The sequence below is a fragment of the Embiotoca jacksoni genome, unplaced genomic scaffold (assembly GCF_022577435.1).
Source record: "Embiotoca jacksoni isolate LCO1_2020_lvr unplaced genomic scaffold, fEmbJac1.0.p SCAF_3, whole genome shotgun sequence".
Taxonomy (NCBI): domain Eukaryota; kingdom Metazoa; phylum Chordata; class Actinopteri; family Embiotocidae; genus Embiotoca; species Embiotoca jacksoni.
In genome coordinates this window covers 12,286,919-12,303,047 of record NW_027185381.1, presented here as the reverse complement: position 1 = coordinate 12,303,047, position 16,129 = coordinate 12,286,919, and the positions used below count along the sequence as shown (strand labels likewise).

At 40.0% G+C, this 16,129-nt stretch overlaps 1 protein-coding gene across 1 annotated transcript; it reads right to left on the bottom strand.

Moving 5' to 3' along the window:
- Positions 1-215: 215 nt before the first annotated feature.
- On the bottom strand, positions 216-16,020 carry LOC138206488 (unconventional myosin-Va-like). Its single transcript, XM_069163230.1, has 40 exons — positions 15,877-16,020; positions 15,392-15,502; positions 14,614-14,785; positions 14,153-14,297; positions 13,866-14,022; positions 13,637-13,780; positions 13,190-13,271; positions 12,980-13,087; positions 12,742-12,848; positions 12,323-12,588; positions 12,161-12,242; positions 11,932-12,072; positions 11,639-11,764; positions 11,055-11,138; positions 10,617-10,742; positions 10,294-10,391; positions 10,094-10,180; positions 9,840-9,948; positions 9,531-9,742; positions 9,275-9,431; positions 8,424-8,663; positions 8,019-8,267; positions 7,282-7,375; positions 7,057-7,199; positions 6,666-6,776; positions 5,385-5,519; positions 5,247-5,303; positions 4,928-5,155; positions 4,726-4,793; positions 4,085-4,159; positions 3,804-4,002; positions 3,520-3,613; positions 3,256-3,399; positions 3,007-3,161; positions 2,822-2,911; positions 2,577-2,727; positions 2,206-2,488; positions 976-1,150; positions 817-897; positions 216-736 (listed from the first exon to the last, which is right to left on the bottom strand). Exons 1-40 carry the CDS (start codon positions 15,901-15,903, stop codon positions 584-586), a joined length of 5,466 nt encoding a protein of 1,821 aa, XP_069019331.1. The 5' UTR covers positions 15,904-16,020; the 3' UTR covers positions 216-583.
- Between the last annotated feature and the right edge of the window lie 109 nt (positions 16,021-16,129).

Genomic DNA, 16,129 nt, shown 5'->3' with positions numbered 1-16,129 from the left:
AACCAACAACTTGGTTATAACTACTTAAATACATATTAGTGTACTTGAATTATTGTCTGTTCCTTCACCTTGTCCTGACATCAACATCATAAGCTGATATTAGTAGTTATATAAATATAAAGGCACAGATTAAAAAGTGCTCCTAATTTTAATGCTCAGACTTTTTTTTAACATTTAAATGAGATGCACACTAACATTTTAACATTGCCCATGATTATCCATTAATGAAGATTTGTCCGATGGAGACGCGGCAATTCATAGTTTCCAGGATACGTTTATATAACCAATAACAGAAACATCACATCACTTGTTCATGTTACATTTACTTACTTGAGTTTAGATATTAAAGAGACGGACTCTAGGAGACATTTTGTCATATTTTCTGTTCAGTTATTTTTCTTTGGCTGCGCAGTACTAAAAAAACAAATATATATATGAAAATGAGCTATCCTGGCTTTTTGGAGTCTTGCAGTAAAAGCTGATAATAAAAATATTCTTACAGGTAGAAACTTTGAAAAACAGTCTTGTGTGTTTTTGTAAACAGAAGTCAGAGAACAGCGTGCGAGTGTCAGAGGTCACTGTACTAGATGCGGGTTAGAAAACTCAGATTAAGGCTGGTGGGGATCTGAATGGTCTCCAGAGCCACACATGAGGGTGTGAACGGGAGGGTGACAGAGAAGATTTTCTTGGCGTCCATCATTAAGGTGGATGACTCGACTCGGTCTTTCACAATGTCCTAAAATGACACAGAAAAGTTGATAAATAGTCTCGCTAAACATAAGACTTAAGAATCAAAAAGCACAAAACCTCACTCACTTTAATAGTTGTGATGAAAGTGGTTGGCACTCGCTCCTCAAACTCAATGACTGGAGTGTACAAGGTCAATACTTTAATAATCTGCCAAGAAAGAAACAAATAATGGTCAGAGCACTAGCAAAACATGATGTGTACAGATGTAGGAAGCTGAGCCCTTACCTGTGTGTTGGTGAGGGCAGTACACATGATGCAAATAGCCTGTGCATCTGCTTCAGTCTTCTTCTTCATCTGTAGAAGCTGTGCAGCCTGCACCAGAGGCTCCAGAGTCTCCTTTGCACCGCAGTCTGTCAGCTCCCTCTCTGCCAGCCATTCCTCCAACTGCCATACGTTGTACCTGAAGACACACAGGAATTAGAGAAACAATACAGATTAGATGTAGGTACCGCCTTGGTAGGTCCACCCTGTTATCAGCTATGTGCATCTACAATAACGAAAACAAAATGTAAGAAAAAAAAAAAAGAAAAAAAGAAAAAAAAAATATATATATATATGTGTGTGTGTGTGTGTGTTTGAAATGAAAGGAAAATCCTTCTACCTTCATGACTTTAAAACATTTAATACCACAATTAATATATTTGCAAACTCACATTTGGTGGCTCAGATTCTAAAAGACATGAAGACTAAAGCAACACATGATTTCATCATTATTTGTCTCAGGCGTTTAAAATGTTCTTGTTAAAATAGAAATGTGTATAAAAATCATACTTAAAATAGTTATAATATTTCTATTTGATGTAATGGTGCAGCCATACAACAATGGCATCTTACACCTATTCAATAACATCAAAACTAAAGAAAAAAAAATCATACAACAGACGGACGAGCATCAAAGTCTAGTTTGTATTTTGGATGGCGCACGTACGGTACGCATATGTTAGCAGAATCTACTGTTTCACAGTACAGTCTAGGCGACGGTAATGGATGTATAAACAACCATTAAAACTTTGAAGAAGAAGAATATACGTCAGCAGACTAATTTGTCTAATCTTCATGGTTCTTTGGACTGCTGTTGAAAAACAGATAACAAAGAGCTGAAGGAACCTTTTAGTTCCTTAAAAAGGGCAATTTATCATGTAATTCTGCATAGAAGGGAAACTTAAGAATAAAACCATAGTTTAAATGTAAGACTAATGCAATATAATTTAGTAAAGAAGATTCGAGGTCTTCATTGTAATTATAGCACTCTGATTATGCCAATCAGTGTGGAATTATAAATTCTGACCGGCCGATGATAATGCCAGCATGTTTTAAATATGAATCAGACCAATAAGAATCAGAGCTATCGCATTGTTTCTTAATGTAAGCAGAGACTAAAAATGTCAATCCATACTCTCCTTCCCATCTGATTTTAATAGCACACTGTGATGGAAAGTGTTTTCCTTGCGGTACCTGATCTGCAGGCCTTTACTCCAGCAGCACATGTCCTTCCGCAGCAGCAGGTGGTTGAGTGTGACCGCACAGATGATGTAAAACTGCTGCTTGACCACCTGCTTGATGAGCTCTGAGTCCATGCCGTGCTGACTCATGGTGGTGTGGAAGAGGTCCATACGTTGCAGGAGGACCTCCACGGTAACAGCCTCCTCCTCTGCGAAAGTGGTGCTTCTCTTCCTCAGGCCTGTTGGTTTGGACCCTAAAACACCCTGTAGTGTCTCGTGCTCCAGCATGCTTGCCACTACACGTGAGACACAAATTGAGGGAGATTTCAGACTTACAAGAACATGATGTCCGTTATTATGTATGACGAGATTATGTCTCCTCACCTATGAAGGGCTGCAGGATTCCGTCCATACATTTGATGAGTTGACGGTAAATTTGGATGGCGAGATCACCAAGAACCTGCTGGTACTCTGACAGTTCAAAATTGCTCAAGCACTGCTCAGTCTGCTTCGCAGTGTTGTGCATCGTGAAGACCTACAGTGCAGAGAGGTTGTACAGACATCCAGGGTTAACTCGGAGACATGCGCAGCTGTAGACAACACTGGTATCAGAACTTTCTTAAACTTACCTCATCTCCACTGTACTGCTTCAGACAGTGCATTAACCGGCATGTGTTCGCCAGCCAGAAAGACACCACTTCAAAATCATTTCCTCTCCTCTACGGAAAGACAGTCAAAATTCATATGAATAATCGTCAATAATAAACAAATGTATCACTCAGTATTTTTATGTAGATCAAAGTTATATACGCACCTTAATGACCCCTTTGATGCTACTGATGGTTGAATTGAGCAGATTGCTGACTCTCTGGTCGTCATTCACGTTGTCTGCATATCGTAGGCACATGAAGATGATGTAGGCCGGAAGCCCTGGAGTGAAGCTGACTGCTACCCCCCGAGGCTTCAGATCTGAAAAGATTACACGGCGAAATACTCAACTACTGTATCGTTCATGTGTGGAAACAACTTAAAAACAGTTGAGAAACTGATTTGTTTGGCAGACCGATGACCAGATTCCTCAGCAGGCGGTTCTCGTCACCCTCCTTGTACTCCAACATGCCCTGGTACTCTTTCTCCTTGCGGGTGATATTCACGGCTCTGACAGCAGTTTTCGTCCCAGAGGCACTAGTCTTCTGCTGCGCGCTCACTGAACAAAGCAATCACACACAAAATCAGCAATGACAGGTTTAATGCTTCGCTGATGTTATCTGGAAAAGAAAACGGGTATATTTTGTGCGTGTACAAACAGTCAATTCCACGTGATTACCTTCGAAATCTTCTACTTTCTTCATGAAAAGTTTAAGTTGTTTTTTAAACTTTCGTATTGTTCTGTCTTGTTTTCCATGCTGCTCCATGAGTTCCTAAAAGTATGTTAGAGCAAATTAAAAAAGTCATTCATAGCAGAAAAGTTGGACTTTTTTGAATAATAGTAAGATACAGTTCCAGGTACATCTGACCGAGCTCTGTATTATGAAAACGATAACATCCTAACTGATGAAGGGCGACGAGACAGAGTTTGAGGGTCGTGTGACGGCCAGTGAACAAACCCACCAGGTTCTCATTGGTGAGCCGTGTGATCTCGAGCTTCAGGCTCGCCTCAATTCGGGCATCTTCAGGCAGGAGGAGGCTCTGAGAAAACAGCTTCTGCTGCTGCTCCTTCACACTCTTCAACTTGTTCAGCTCCTCAACCAGCTCCCTGTACTTCTCATTGTGAACACGTTCCTGCTGGTGCATCTGGTACTCCAGCAGTCTGCAGGACGGAGGGAGAGCTTTCAGTTGTATAAAGCCTCAACGTGCTTGAATGAACCGAGTACAGAATATGACTTCATTACCTATTGGTCTCTTTCAAGCCTTCATAAGCCAGCCACAGCTCTCCGTCTTCATTCAGTGTGTGGATGTCAGCGGATCTGAGGAAGAGGAGCATCATAAAATGATGACACGTGCAGGTTTCTGGTTCACGCAGTTAAATTTAAGACTTTTTAATGCAATTTAATACTTGTAATACCCACATAAAACACGATCATACATATCAATGTGTGAAATAAGCCTGATGGGAAACCATGAGAAATGAGTCATTTATCATTATATTACATTTTTCCAGAACTTTCCAGCAGTAGACTACAACAACATATGTGATATAATGAACTAAATTAATCCGACTGGGACAACACAGTATAAAATTGAGAAATGGATTAACCAATGAAACATTAATATATCTTTAAAAGTTTTAAAGGATGTACTTGTGCTTTAACAGAAATAATTGAAGAGCCTCCTGAGTTCACAATCCTACTTTTAACTAATATCTCTGACAGCCAGCAATCGCATACAAAAATATCCCTAACATTACTGCCTAAAGCAGGCAGTAGAAAACATTTAATGCTTTTTAAGAACTTCTATGGTCATATTTCCATGATAGTGGAATTAAGACCTGCAGCTAGCATGCAGGATTTAAGCAAAAGGAAAATGATCTTACCTGTCAACATCTTGAAATGAGGGAATTTCAGTGAGATCTAATTTCAGACCTTCTCCCAGTGCAGAGTCCTGGAGGTCAGTTCATACAAAACACAATATTTTTAATAATATATAAAATTACATATATCTCATTATTTTGTCAAAGTAGTAAAAATGAATAACAAATCATTCTGATATAAAATCATAATAATACCAGTTCTCACCTTATGTTTAAGAGCTTCTTGGCGGACCATATGCGACCGGAGGAGCAGCACTTCCTCTTTTCGCATCTCTAGTTCCTCATTGGAAGAATTGAGCTGGTCCAGCAAAATGTCGTAGGACTTCGAGCCAGTGGCAGGAGGTACAAAATCACTATTCTCATTGGTCAGAGACTTTCGCAGTGTATTTAGATCCTGCTTCAATTTCTTGTTCTCAGACTCCAGTTCTTGTCGCTGCATTGAGACATTCAGAAAAATGAACTTGAGAAAAATCCACAAACATCCACTTTTTTGTGATGTTGAATCCCAAAATATCAATTCACACCTTCAATGTCTCCAAATCCAGTTCTGCTCTCCCAACGGTTCGCTGCTCCTCCACCTCCTTTTACAGAAAAACATAGACATGATGTAAGTAACAGTAAGTACGTTTTTCAGTAATTGTTCATTTCGAGGCAATTCATACTTTTGCCTTTTCTTGTTGGACTTCCTCTCTTTTATCCAGCTGCTGCCATAGTGACTGTTTGTCATGCTCCAGTTCAGTCAGTCTCCTCTGGAGCTTCAGAAGGATTGGCAGGTCCAATGTATTCTGACTCTCATCCTAACAAAAAACAGCCAGCATTGGTCGATGAATCTCTTCACAAACGAACTACAATGCTGCACTAATAGGATTATAACACAGACAGGGCCAGAACAAAATCTCCCCAAAGCTTTTTCCAAGGAAGGAACATCCAATTCCCTGCAGGTGCTCTGTGAACAGTGTAGTGAAGTAACTAGTTACACGTAACCGAGTGGAGTAATAAAACTGCAATTGATGAATGTTATTCATTACAGTTATTGTGAAAAAATATGTACCTAAATTACAGTTAACATTAAAAATGTTTGTAATTACAAAAGAGTTATGTCTGAATATCTTGTTATTGTTAAAAACCTCATATGTAAACTATTACATGTATTCTGTTGCATTGCATCTTTCTTCAGGACCGCCTTCTGTCTACATCTTGGCCGGCTCCATTCATTTGCGGTATGTTCTCATATTTTGAGCCCTGATTTTTGTAATTGGTTCTCTTGTTTGAATCTTAAATGTGCATCGCTCTGAGAAACCGAACCAAGACAGTTGGCCATGTTGTCGGACAAGACGAAGAGATATTTAAAAATCGTCATTCAAGAAGTGTGAGCAGTATCAAGCCATGTTGATGGTTCTATCATCACTCAGCATGTCGACTTGTTTTGAGGTTATGGAAACATTTCTTCTACACTGCAGTCAGTTGTGATCTAAATACTTGTTGGGTTTTTTTTCTGGTTGTGCTTTAAAATCAAAACATTTGAATTAAACATTAAAATCAGTGTTGAGTTCTGTTGTGAGGTTTAAACAATAGTTTAGGTTTAAACAATAGTTTAAATTTATCTTTATTTCTCAGTTTATTATATTTCATAAGTAACTTTCCCAACACTGTCTTTAAATTGTGTCACTATTGAAATGTTTCATGTAGGCAACCATAGATTATTCTCAACAGTAAACCATCAAAAGTAATTATGTGAATTTAGGTTATTTTGCAAATCTGGTTACCACAAACTTGTTATGTACTAACATATAGTAATAATTTTATAGTGTGATGTCAACATTGCAACCGACCTGCTTAATATGACACCAATATTTCCACCTTGAAAATGTCTTATTCCGCACCACACGGTTGCTATACTTTGTCAATACAGAGAATAAACGAGTGAGTATTTTATACATTACCTCTGTTTGTATAGAGCTGTCTTCATCCTCGGTAGAGCCGCTCTGACTAAAGTCAGATGAGATACTGCTGTAGTTGGAGTCTGTCCGCTTGAGGCTATCTTTGCTTGAACTCTGGTTTGGAGCGGAAAAGAAAACATGTCATAGAAGGAAAAAGTCATTGAGTGTAAACCTGTTCTGTCTATTTCATAGATACTCTGAATACTAATATGCTGGTAACACTTGAACTTCTTCTTGGTATTGGTAACCAGTTGCATCATGTTCTGTAAGCCAATACGATTGTGTAAAAACCTCTTCATTTAAGTGAATGTGGTTTGTGATGTTCTTTAAATCTATCAAATCCACTCGTGCTGTCAATTGAAGACAAAGTGAAGCAAAAAATAAGGTTCCTCACATTGTTGAGATTTATCTCCTCCATCAGGTCTCTTTGGCGCTCCTCCAGATGAAGGTGTTCACTCAGCAGACTTTGGTAGCGAGAACGTTCTTCTGTTAAGTCCTTCTGCAGCTGTTTGGTGTTCTCGTCATTGGTTTTAATCTCTGAATCAAAACAGATCTGTTTCATTAATTTATTTGAAATCTAGGCATTATTAGTCAACTGTGAAGGTTTGAGGTTCAATACCTGTCAGCTGTTGGGTTTGTTCAAGGATTTGCTTGTTAAGTTCATCCACGTTGCTCTTCAACGAGTTGTTCTTCATATTAAGCTCATCCAGCACCTGATGAGGGGGCAGAGTCATGTGTTTTAATTCCTTCTATTGATTATGGCTTTTCAGACTTTAGAAACAAACCACCAGAGCAAAATCACCGTAAAATGCTCAAAGGGCAAAATCTACAAGTTTCTATTTTGTACTTCATTCTGATCATTTGTAAGTCAAAAGCAGCCAAATACACACTATCACTGTCCATCATGGCTGATTTGTAGAAACCTAAAAGAACTGCACCAAGCTTTCTTCAACATTTTGGGAGAGCAAGATTATTTTCCCATGATTACAGCTAGGAGTACAGCTTAATATACAATATAATAATAATACACTTAAATAACAATACACAGAAAAAATCCACTTCACAAAATACAAATTTAAGTATTAAAAGACTTAACAAAAACAACATTGATTAAACAGGGGAACATGAACAAAGTCTGCTGTAGGCCTGCTGTGGGAATAGTCTGGGATGTTGTGGAGTACAGTATGAAAAGTATGAATGAGAACAGAATGAACTAGAAGTCACTAAAGCTGACTCAAAAAAATTATTTGTCATTAATCCCACACATTACCATTCGAGATAATAGGCATTACAGTCCAGACAAATTGCCAGGAACTAAAAGTTAGACAAACTTGAATGACTTTGGGATACACCTACCTGTTGTGTCTGCTCTCTGTAGATCTTTGTCTGCTCTTCCAGGTCTTCTTTCTCTCTGCAGGTGTTTTCCAGCTTGTGCTGAAGGAATGAGAGCTGCTGCAGCAGCGAGGGAAGCGTCTCTGCCTTGGCTCTGACCTCCTGCTCCGACCTACGTAGGTTTTCGATCTCTCTGTTCTGTTTCTCTCTCTCCGTAGACTGGGTCTTCACCACAGAGATCAGCCTCTCACTGAGCTCTCTGTTTTCTTTATGCTGCAGGGGGAAACACACACACACACACGCCGTGCATGTGATATGACAACCCCCACTGACCTCATCTTTCTTCAGCACCATTTCTTGTTATGATGGATTCCTGAATGACTAACTACCACATACAAAACTATCTATCCATACTGGCTCACTGCTCACCTGCTCGTTGATCTTGTGCTGTAACTGCATGATCTTGTTCTCCATGCCGACGTTGAGCTTCTTGAAGCGCTCCACAGAGCGTGCCTCCACTTTCAGCTTCTTTAATTGCTTCCTGGCCCTCATGCGACGCACACAGCTCTGCAGCAGGATGATGGCTGCCAGCATGCGTCTGTAATGTTGCCTAGCTAGCCAGCCTCTCACCCACTTCTGGATGACCCTTGCCTTTTGCTCAAACATCAGCTGTGAAAACAGTTTATAATGTCAGGTTTGATAGTGAAATGGTAATGACAAGAATTTCTTTGTAAAACTTGATAATACAAATAAATCAACAGAGAAAGTGCTGAACCCTTTCTAAAAAATGAACTGCATTGACAATGTGTGTCTGAGTGTTACAAACCTGATGCCAAATGTAAACATTTTAAATGTGTGCCACATTATTTCTTGGACTAAAAACCAATGACTCAAAACATTATGACCACTCACAGATTAAGTAAATAGCGTCTGTCTTATAACAAGTGTGGGATACTCTATATTCGTCTTCACTACTTCAACAATGTCACTCCTAGAACCTGACACTTCTGCTCTTCCTTTGGCCAAGAAACTTTCCCACACTATGTTCAAGAGGCACTAATTACAGTTTTTTTGTTTTGTAGCATTCATTAAATCCAATCATGTGTATTGTAACATTTAACAATAAAGTTCCTCTTAAACCCTTTTAAACTCTAAGACCTTCAAGAAGTATGTTAATAAGAAGAAAATATAGTAAAAGAGATCTAAGTGTGGAATTATAACTTATTTCATTTCTAAAGGTCCAATTTTTATCAAGCACAAGTTATAAGGCTACATATTACCTTATAGTACTGCTTTCTAGCCATGGAGGCCCTCCAGGAGCACTGAATAGTAACCGCTGCAGAGCGTTGCCGCAGGTAACGACTCCTACTCGCCCACATTCGCATGTTGCGCTGAATGACAACAGCTGCTCTGGTTTGCCACAGAAACTTGACATAGCTAAAAAAAAGAAAAAAAAAAGAAAAAAGTACGACATATGCTCGAGATATTTTCTAATGCTTCAAAACGTATTTTCTATTGTTCATCAACTCCACTCACCAGCGTGCCTGGTGACCACGCACGTGTTTCTGAATGGTGATGGCAGCTCCTCTCATCCTCAGATACTTTTTGCGGGCCAGCCAGCAGCGGATTGTCTTCTGGATGCGAACGCAAGCGAGACGCAGTTTGTCTGAACGCAGCTTCTCCAAGTACGCCACCTGGCCGGCCCTGAAGAAGATCTTGTTTTTACCAAACTGGTACTTCTCCTGATCCTAGGAACAAAACACAAAACACAGAGAGGATATGTAATGTCTTACATCTATTTTGTTATTAACATTGTGGGAATGCATTTATACAATTCTGAGATACCTCTATGAGTTTTTCCAGGAGATTTTTGCAGGTCTGTTTTCTATCAGGAAGTGCATCCTTTTGCTTCATGAGGACCCGGTAACGACTAAAGAATTCCTGGTAGGTCCATCTGCAATATTTACATAATATTCATAACTCGTGTAAGACAAGTTGCAAATATATTTTTCTACAAGTTTAAAAATGATTAAACATATACATTTACAACGGCTCAGGGGCCGTGCACTCTGTACTAAATGCTGATATTGATATGCTACCTCGATGGGAAGCCTGCTGCTGAGATCCTGATTGTTTCGAGGATGCCACATGCTCGAAGCTGCTGCACGGCCCTCACAGGGTCCAACCTTTATGTAGGACAACATGAAAACGCCGGTTACAAAAATGAGTGTACAGCTCTTTCACCTGTACTTGTTGAAGATAAATACATGAAACAGAAAAATGAAAACATGTTTCTCACATGAATGGAGCTTTAATGTCATTTGGTTTGATGCAGCGTACGTAATGAGGAGTTGTAGCATTTAGTGTGTCCATCAGCAAATGCAGAGACTGTCGAAACTGAACAAAAAGAGAACAATAAATCGTCACATCAACATTTTTTTATGGATATATAGATCATTAAAGGCAATGAACTTGACATAGACTTTGCATTGACCGGCTCAGGGAACCATTAAATTGAACATAATATTCCTTTTTATCTTCTTCTGGGTTTTCATGACACTTAAAAGTGTAACAATCGATCACACCACCAAATGTAAAGTTGTCTGTTTGTAATGCTCTCACCTGCACTCCAACAGTCTTCTTATTATCCCTCCGAGTCGGCCCGGTCCTTCCAATGGTGCTGGTAGGTTTGTTGGCCAAACTTGTTGCCTTCTCATCATCCCTGAACAGCTTCACCAGCAAATCCAACTGAAAAGATCATTTTTTTAGAGATCAGCTAGACAAAACAAAGTTGTCATTCAACAGCAGATGGCGGTGTTATCAACCTAAAATTCAGAAATGGGTGTACTTCCTGCAATAGTTATATCTGAACAATTCAAGGGTGTGTGCCCACAAACTTACAACACACAAATTACTAAAGATATTTACTTGTGGTTTCTTGGCAGTTGAGGAGGTGCTAACATAAAATTCCACTCAACACAGTTCTCACTTTTACCTCCACAAAGACTGACTACTTGGGGTGTGACTAGAGGTGAGTACGTAATAAACACTTCACATTACCTTGCTCTTTTTCAGCACATTTATCTGTTCCTCATTCACTGTGTCTTTATTTTTCTCCAGGAAGCCCTCACACTGGTACTCCACCTAGGCACAAAGGACCAGGCCACACAGAGTTCTTTGACTAAAGGAGCAAAGATCACAATCATCCAGAGGCTGAACTAGTCTGATTAGTACAGTGCCATTAATCAGAATCATCAAACATTTGTGGTAAAGGCACAGAATTCTCACTCTGGAGACAAGTAATTACATTTCACACTTGGGGTTTTAGTGCTCTCGATTGAGTCATCCAACCATCTGTCTATTTTACACACTGCTTAATACTCTGGAATAGTCACCAGTCTATCAAAGGGCAAACATATATACACATTGGCACTGACGAGGAACTTAAAATTGCCATTTGAGCTGACTTGAACACATTTGGACCATTCAAAGATACTTGAAGACCTGAACAAACCCTATACAGATACACACACAACATACAAACACCACACAAAGACATCACAGCCCTTTTATGTTGAACCCAAGGCCTTGTTTCTGTAAGCTATGTTAACCACATCAGCAGGAGCCACACAATTGTGTTTCACCTTGTCGGCAAAATGGTGGATGATGAAAGCTCTATTTGATAATCTGGGTTTATCAAAGTGAGCATTCTGCTTCAGGAGGGTGTTGTACAGCTTCTGTGCCCATGTGTCGTCAGAACCTTTGGGCATCTACGGAAAGAGGAAGAGCTGACACATCAGTTAGTCATGGCATTACTCATAACCTCCAAACATGGTTTGGTGAAGGTTCAAGAGAGTAACACAATAGACCTTTAGTGGAAAAAAAAAAAAAAAGGAAAAAAAAGAAAAAAAAGAAAAAAAAAGAAAAGGCATTTTACTTTGCACTCCTCATCCAGAAGGTCCAGGACCCCCAGCTTTGCCTCAATGAGATTAATGCACGGCTGGTTGTCGTAGAAGTCAATCAGTGTCCAAGGGATCTCCTCTTTCATGTACTCCTCTTGCTCCAGTTTGAAGACATGCTGGAGGGAGTGGTAGCTAAAAATGATTTACGAGCACTATATAATTTGACTTAAAAAGTGACCATGCCGAGCAGAAAAAGACACATACCAGGTTGAACTGCTGTTGCAGCTTCTCATTGGCGTAATTGATGCAAAACTGTTCAAAGCTGTTGACATCAAATGTTTCAAACCTGAAGAGAAATATATATTTTATATTAAAACAGTGTACACTGCATTCTGTTGATTATAAATGGAAGAAACATAAACATACCCATAAATGTCGAGCACACCAATGAATGAGTGTTGTTTCACTCCAGATTTCAAGGCATGGTTAATACTGCCCACAATCCAGCTGAAGAGTCTGGCATAAATGTCTTTGGCAAGAGCATCTCGACCATAGACCGCATTCATTTTGGATACAGACTTAACGTAGGTTTCTGTGGTCGTCTGGAGTTTCCTATGACATAACCAGTGGGCCATTTCTTCATAAGGCACCCCCATCAGCTCACAGAAAACCATCAGGTGCACATTTTCCGGCTGGAAATACATTCACAAAAAGGATCTTTTATGGGTACGGACCTCCACATCCTCAGTGTAACATTCAGCCATAAAATGATATGCAAGTCAACTGCAGACGACAAAATACTTGAAAATAATTATTTGTTGTGTCCAGGAGAAAACGGTCATTACCGAGATGTTGCATCTGTCTGCTGACTGCTCTTTCACCTCCACATTGCTAAGATGAAGAATAGCTGACACAATTTGGTAAATTTCCATTTGGTCACTTTCACCAATTCCTAAAATGAAAACAAAACAATAAATGGCATTCATTTATGTTAGGCAATCTAAATAACCTTATATGTATACAGTAATGTCTGCTGAGCATGTATGTATATGAAAACTTTACTGAAATGAAACAAACACTTACCTAACAGTGTGAAAGCCCTCCTGGTATTGAACATCTCTTTGGCATCATCCACTCCATCTATGACCGGGCTCTGACCCTGGTTAGTGAAGTGGAAGTCGTCTGCGCAACCTTCAAACAGGAATCATTTTAAATAATTACAACTGATATTATCTTTTTAACAATTTGTAAATCCCGCTGAAAGGAAAACAAATATTTAAGAGACTCACATACCCAACTTGAAGGCTTTGAACTCTGGTAAATGTGAAGAGGCACACAACTGGTAGAATATATGGTAGTTCCTTTCTCCGTGGGCCTAAAAGAAGAGAAAACAGATGTGAAATGGTAACTAGGAGAAATACTGAAAATCCATTCAGTAAAACTGCACGCATTGAACTCACATTGCTAAATCAGGGCCTATAAATAGCTGACTGATATTTAACCCAATATATTGCCATCTCTCTGACACGAGGGCCAAACAGGCTACACTGTATGCTGCTTGTGTTTTTTTTCAGAACTGCTAAGATACCCATGGTAAATGTAACATTACCATAAGAGTGTTTTAAATCAATGAAATGTGAGGAGAAACGCAGAAGACGGAAAGAGCAGTAAGACCACAAGAAAACACTGGAGCCAGTCACCTCAAGGCATGCATGTAAAATCCATACAAATGAAAATTACCTGAAACACAACTCTGGACTTTTCCAGTAAGTACGTTCTCATGTTGGCTCCTATTATACAGTGCTTCTTGTCAAACCCAATCTCAATGTACTTCCCAAAGCGACTGCTGTTGTCATTCCTTGTCGTCTTGGCATTCCCGAGAGCCTAAAGAAAGTGTACACACAGATCTCTCAGAAACCTTTTTCATTTCATACTTTTTGTTTTACTTTTCAGCAGTGGTAAAAGTTACCTCCATGATGGGACTGGATGCAAGAACTCGCTCCTCAACATTGGTTTCACTTGAGGAGCAGCTGACCGTGGCAAAGTATCGCATAGCATACTTAGCGGAGACGGTTTTGCCAGCTCCAGACTCACCACTCACTATGATGGACTGATTTCTTCCATCTCTGCATGAGAACGTGATGCCATGTTAACCAAATATCAAGTAAAACACATTTTTAAATATCAGCACAAAAGGATATTTACATTTTACTTGCTTTAAAATGTGAAGTGAAATGCATTTGGAGGTGTAACAACCTTGCCATCTGTTTGTATGCTTCCTCTGCTACTGCAAAGATGTGGGGGTCCATGTCGCCCATGTTTTGCCCACTGTAGGCATTAATGATGTCAGCTTCATAGATAGGCAGGCTTTCATAAGGATTGATCGCGACCAGGACAATTCCTAAATTCCACAAGGAGAAAAATTCCCAGTTACACTTATTAGACCCTAATAGTTGGTTATCTGACATTGGTTCAAATTAATGAACAGGGAAGACTGAATGTAGTCGTTTAGGATGTGTTATTCATCACAAAGTCATTTAGTACAGTTCAATGTTGTGTTCCTTTAAAAAATAAAAAAAATAAAAAAAATAAAAAACAGCCTGCAGCAAAATAATCAGCATAATGTACCGGTGATTATGTCAGAGCGTACAGTGAGCAGGGCTCCAAAGTCTATGATGACAGTGACAGTGTGAGTCAAAGGAGATGAAGCTCATTACCACAGTAGGTGTAAATCAACTTGGAGTCGATAAAGCGCACTTTAAGGTTGTGTAGCACTGCCGGCTCATGGAGGTAGCTGAGAGCTGTGAGGTCATTTTCTCCCACCAGGATATTTGGGTTTCGTAGTGGCAGCAGGTTGTTGGTTTTGGGGTCTATTTTGTGTTCAAATTTCTGGAAAGAGACACAAAGGAAACTTTGAGTGTGTATATACAGTCTAAAAACAGCAAGTTGTTACCATTTTAGAGGAAAAACTGCATAAACTGAGAGGACAACCAGTGGAAAAAAGACATATAAAAGTTTTTAAAAAACTGATGGTTGAAATTTAGAAATATTAGCTTCAGTTCTATCTCTCACTGAGCTAACAAGCGAACAGTATTCTTGTTCTGTTCATGTTCACTCAGGATAACACTGGCCTTATTTCCATACCTGATGTGCAAGCCCTAACTCGACATAACAGCTGCAGGTTGCTGCAACAGGAACAGAAAACCTTTAAACCACACCGTGTTCAGCCTCCTATTTTAAAACCAGTACCAACACTTCTATTTTAAGTTTTTGCTCGTGCAAACAGACACACAATGTCTTTCCTGAGACTGTATGTGCATTTATTGAACAACACAATCTCTCACAGCACATTGAAAGTTATAAGACTCGTTTTTTGTTTTTTTTGCAGAAGAAACGTGTGCACGGCTCTCTGACAGATTATCACACATCCAAATTCCGTCTCAGTGCCTCATCCTCCTCTGTGTCCGGAGAGTCTGCGGCTTTTGACGGTCTCACCGTGCCATCCTCCAGCTCCAGGGACAGCGTCAGGTCGCCGGGAGTGTAGTCTTTGATGAGCTCTGCTGACTTCCACACTTCTGCCGCATCTGGCAGCCATACACGGGCATACTGATGGATAGAGGAGGTGGGGGGGGGAAACCGGGTCAGAGCCACTCAACCACTGCACTGACAGTAACACAGTCCCGTACAAAACCACAGCAGTGACATGTACCGAAGGGAAATGGCAGGAGAGCGATTTTGAAGTCGGCGAGACAGCAGCCGTGCGTAAAATATGGATGAGATATTTGAAGTGCAAGATTGAAAGAAGAAGAAAGAAGGCTTTAAAGAGCTAAAAAAAAAAGCTGTTCAGTAAACATCTGAAACTGACGGGAGTAAATCACCACTCTTGACTTTTAATCAACTCAGCTCGAAGTTAACTAATGAACGTTGGAGAAGAACCGTTAAATAAACTGAACAACCCAGTCAGCCTGATGTCACCTTACCTTGGAGTAAAGCTCTGAGGCTGCCATGTCTTTCAACTTCAGTTCAACCTCAGTGAACCTTGAGAAACGTCCTCTAACCCGCAGAAAGAAGCGTGGAACATTTTACTGAGTCCCAGAGAGGGGAAAAAAAAACAACGTGAAGTTTTCCGGAGCTCCTCCTGCGACGTGTGCGCTCAGCCGGGAGGATCCAACTGCTGCTACCGTGCCCGGACACGTTCTGCTCTCGTGCGTCTTGCGTGCCCCCTAGCGGTCA

What these genes read in the sequence shown, in the direction of transcription:
- LOC138206488 (XM_069163230.1), bottom strand. Translation starts at nt 15,903, where the DNA reads ATGGCAGCCTCAGAGCTTTACTCCAAG. An exon ending in GCTGAGGAATCTGGTCATCG is followed by an intron (nt 3,162 to 3,255) that starts GTCTGCCAAACA and finishes TAATCTTTTCAG; the next exon opens with ATCTGAAGCCTCGGGGGGTA. An exon ending in AATCCTGCAGCCCTTCATAG is followed by an intron (nt 2,489 to 2,576) that starts GTGAGGAGACAT and finishes TCTCACGTGTAG; the next exon opens with TGGCAAGCATGCTGGAGCAC.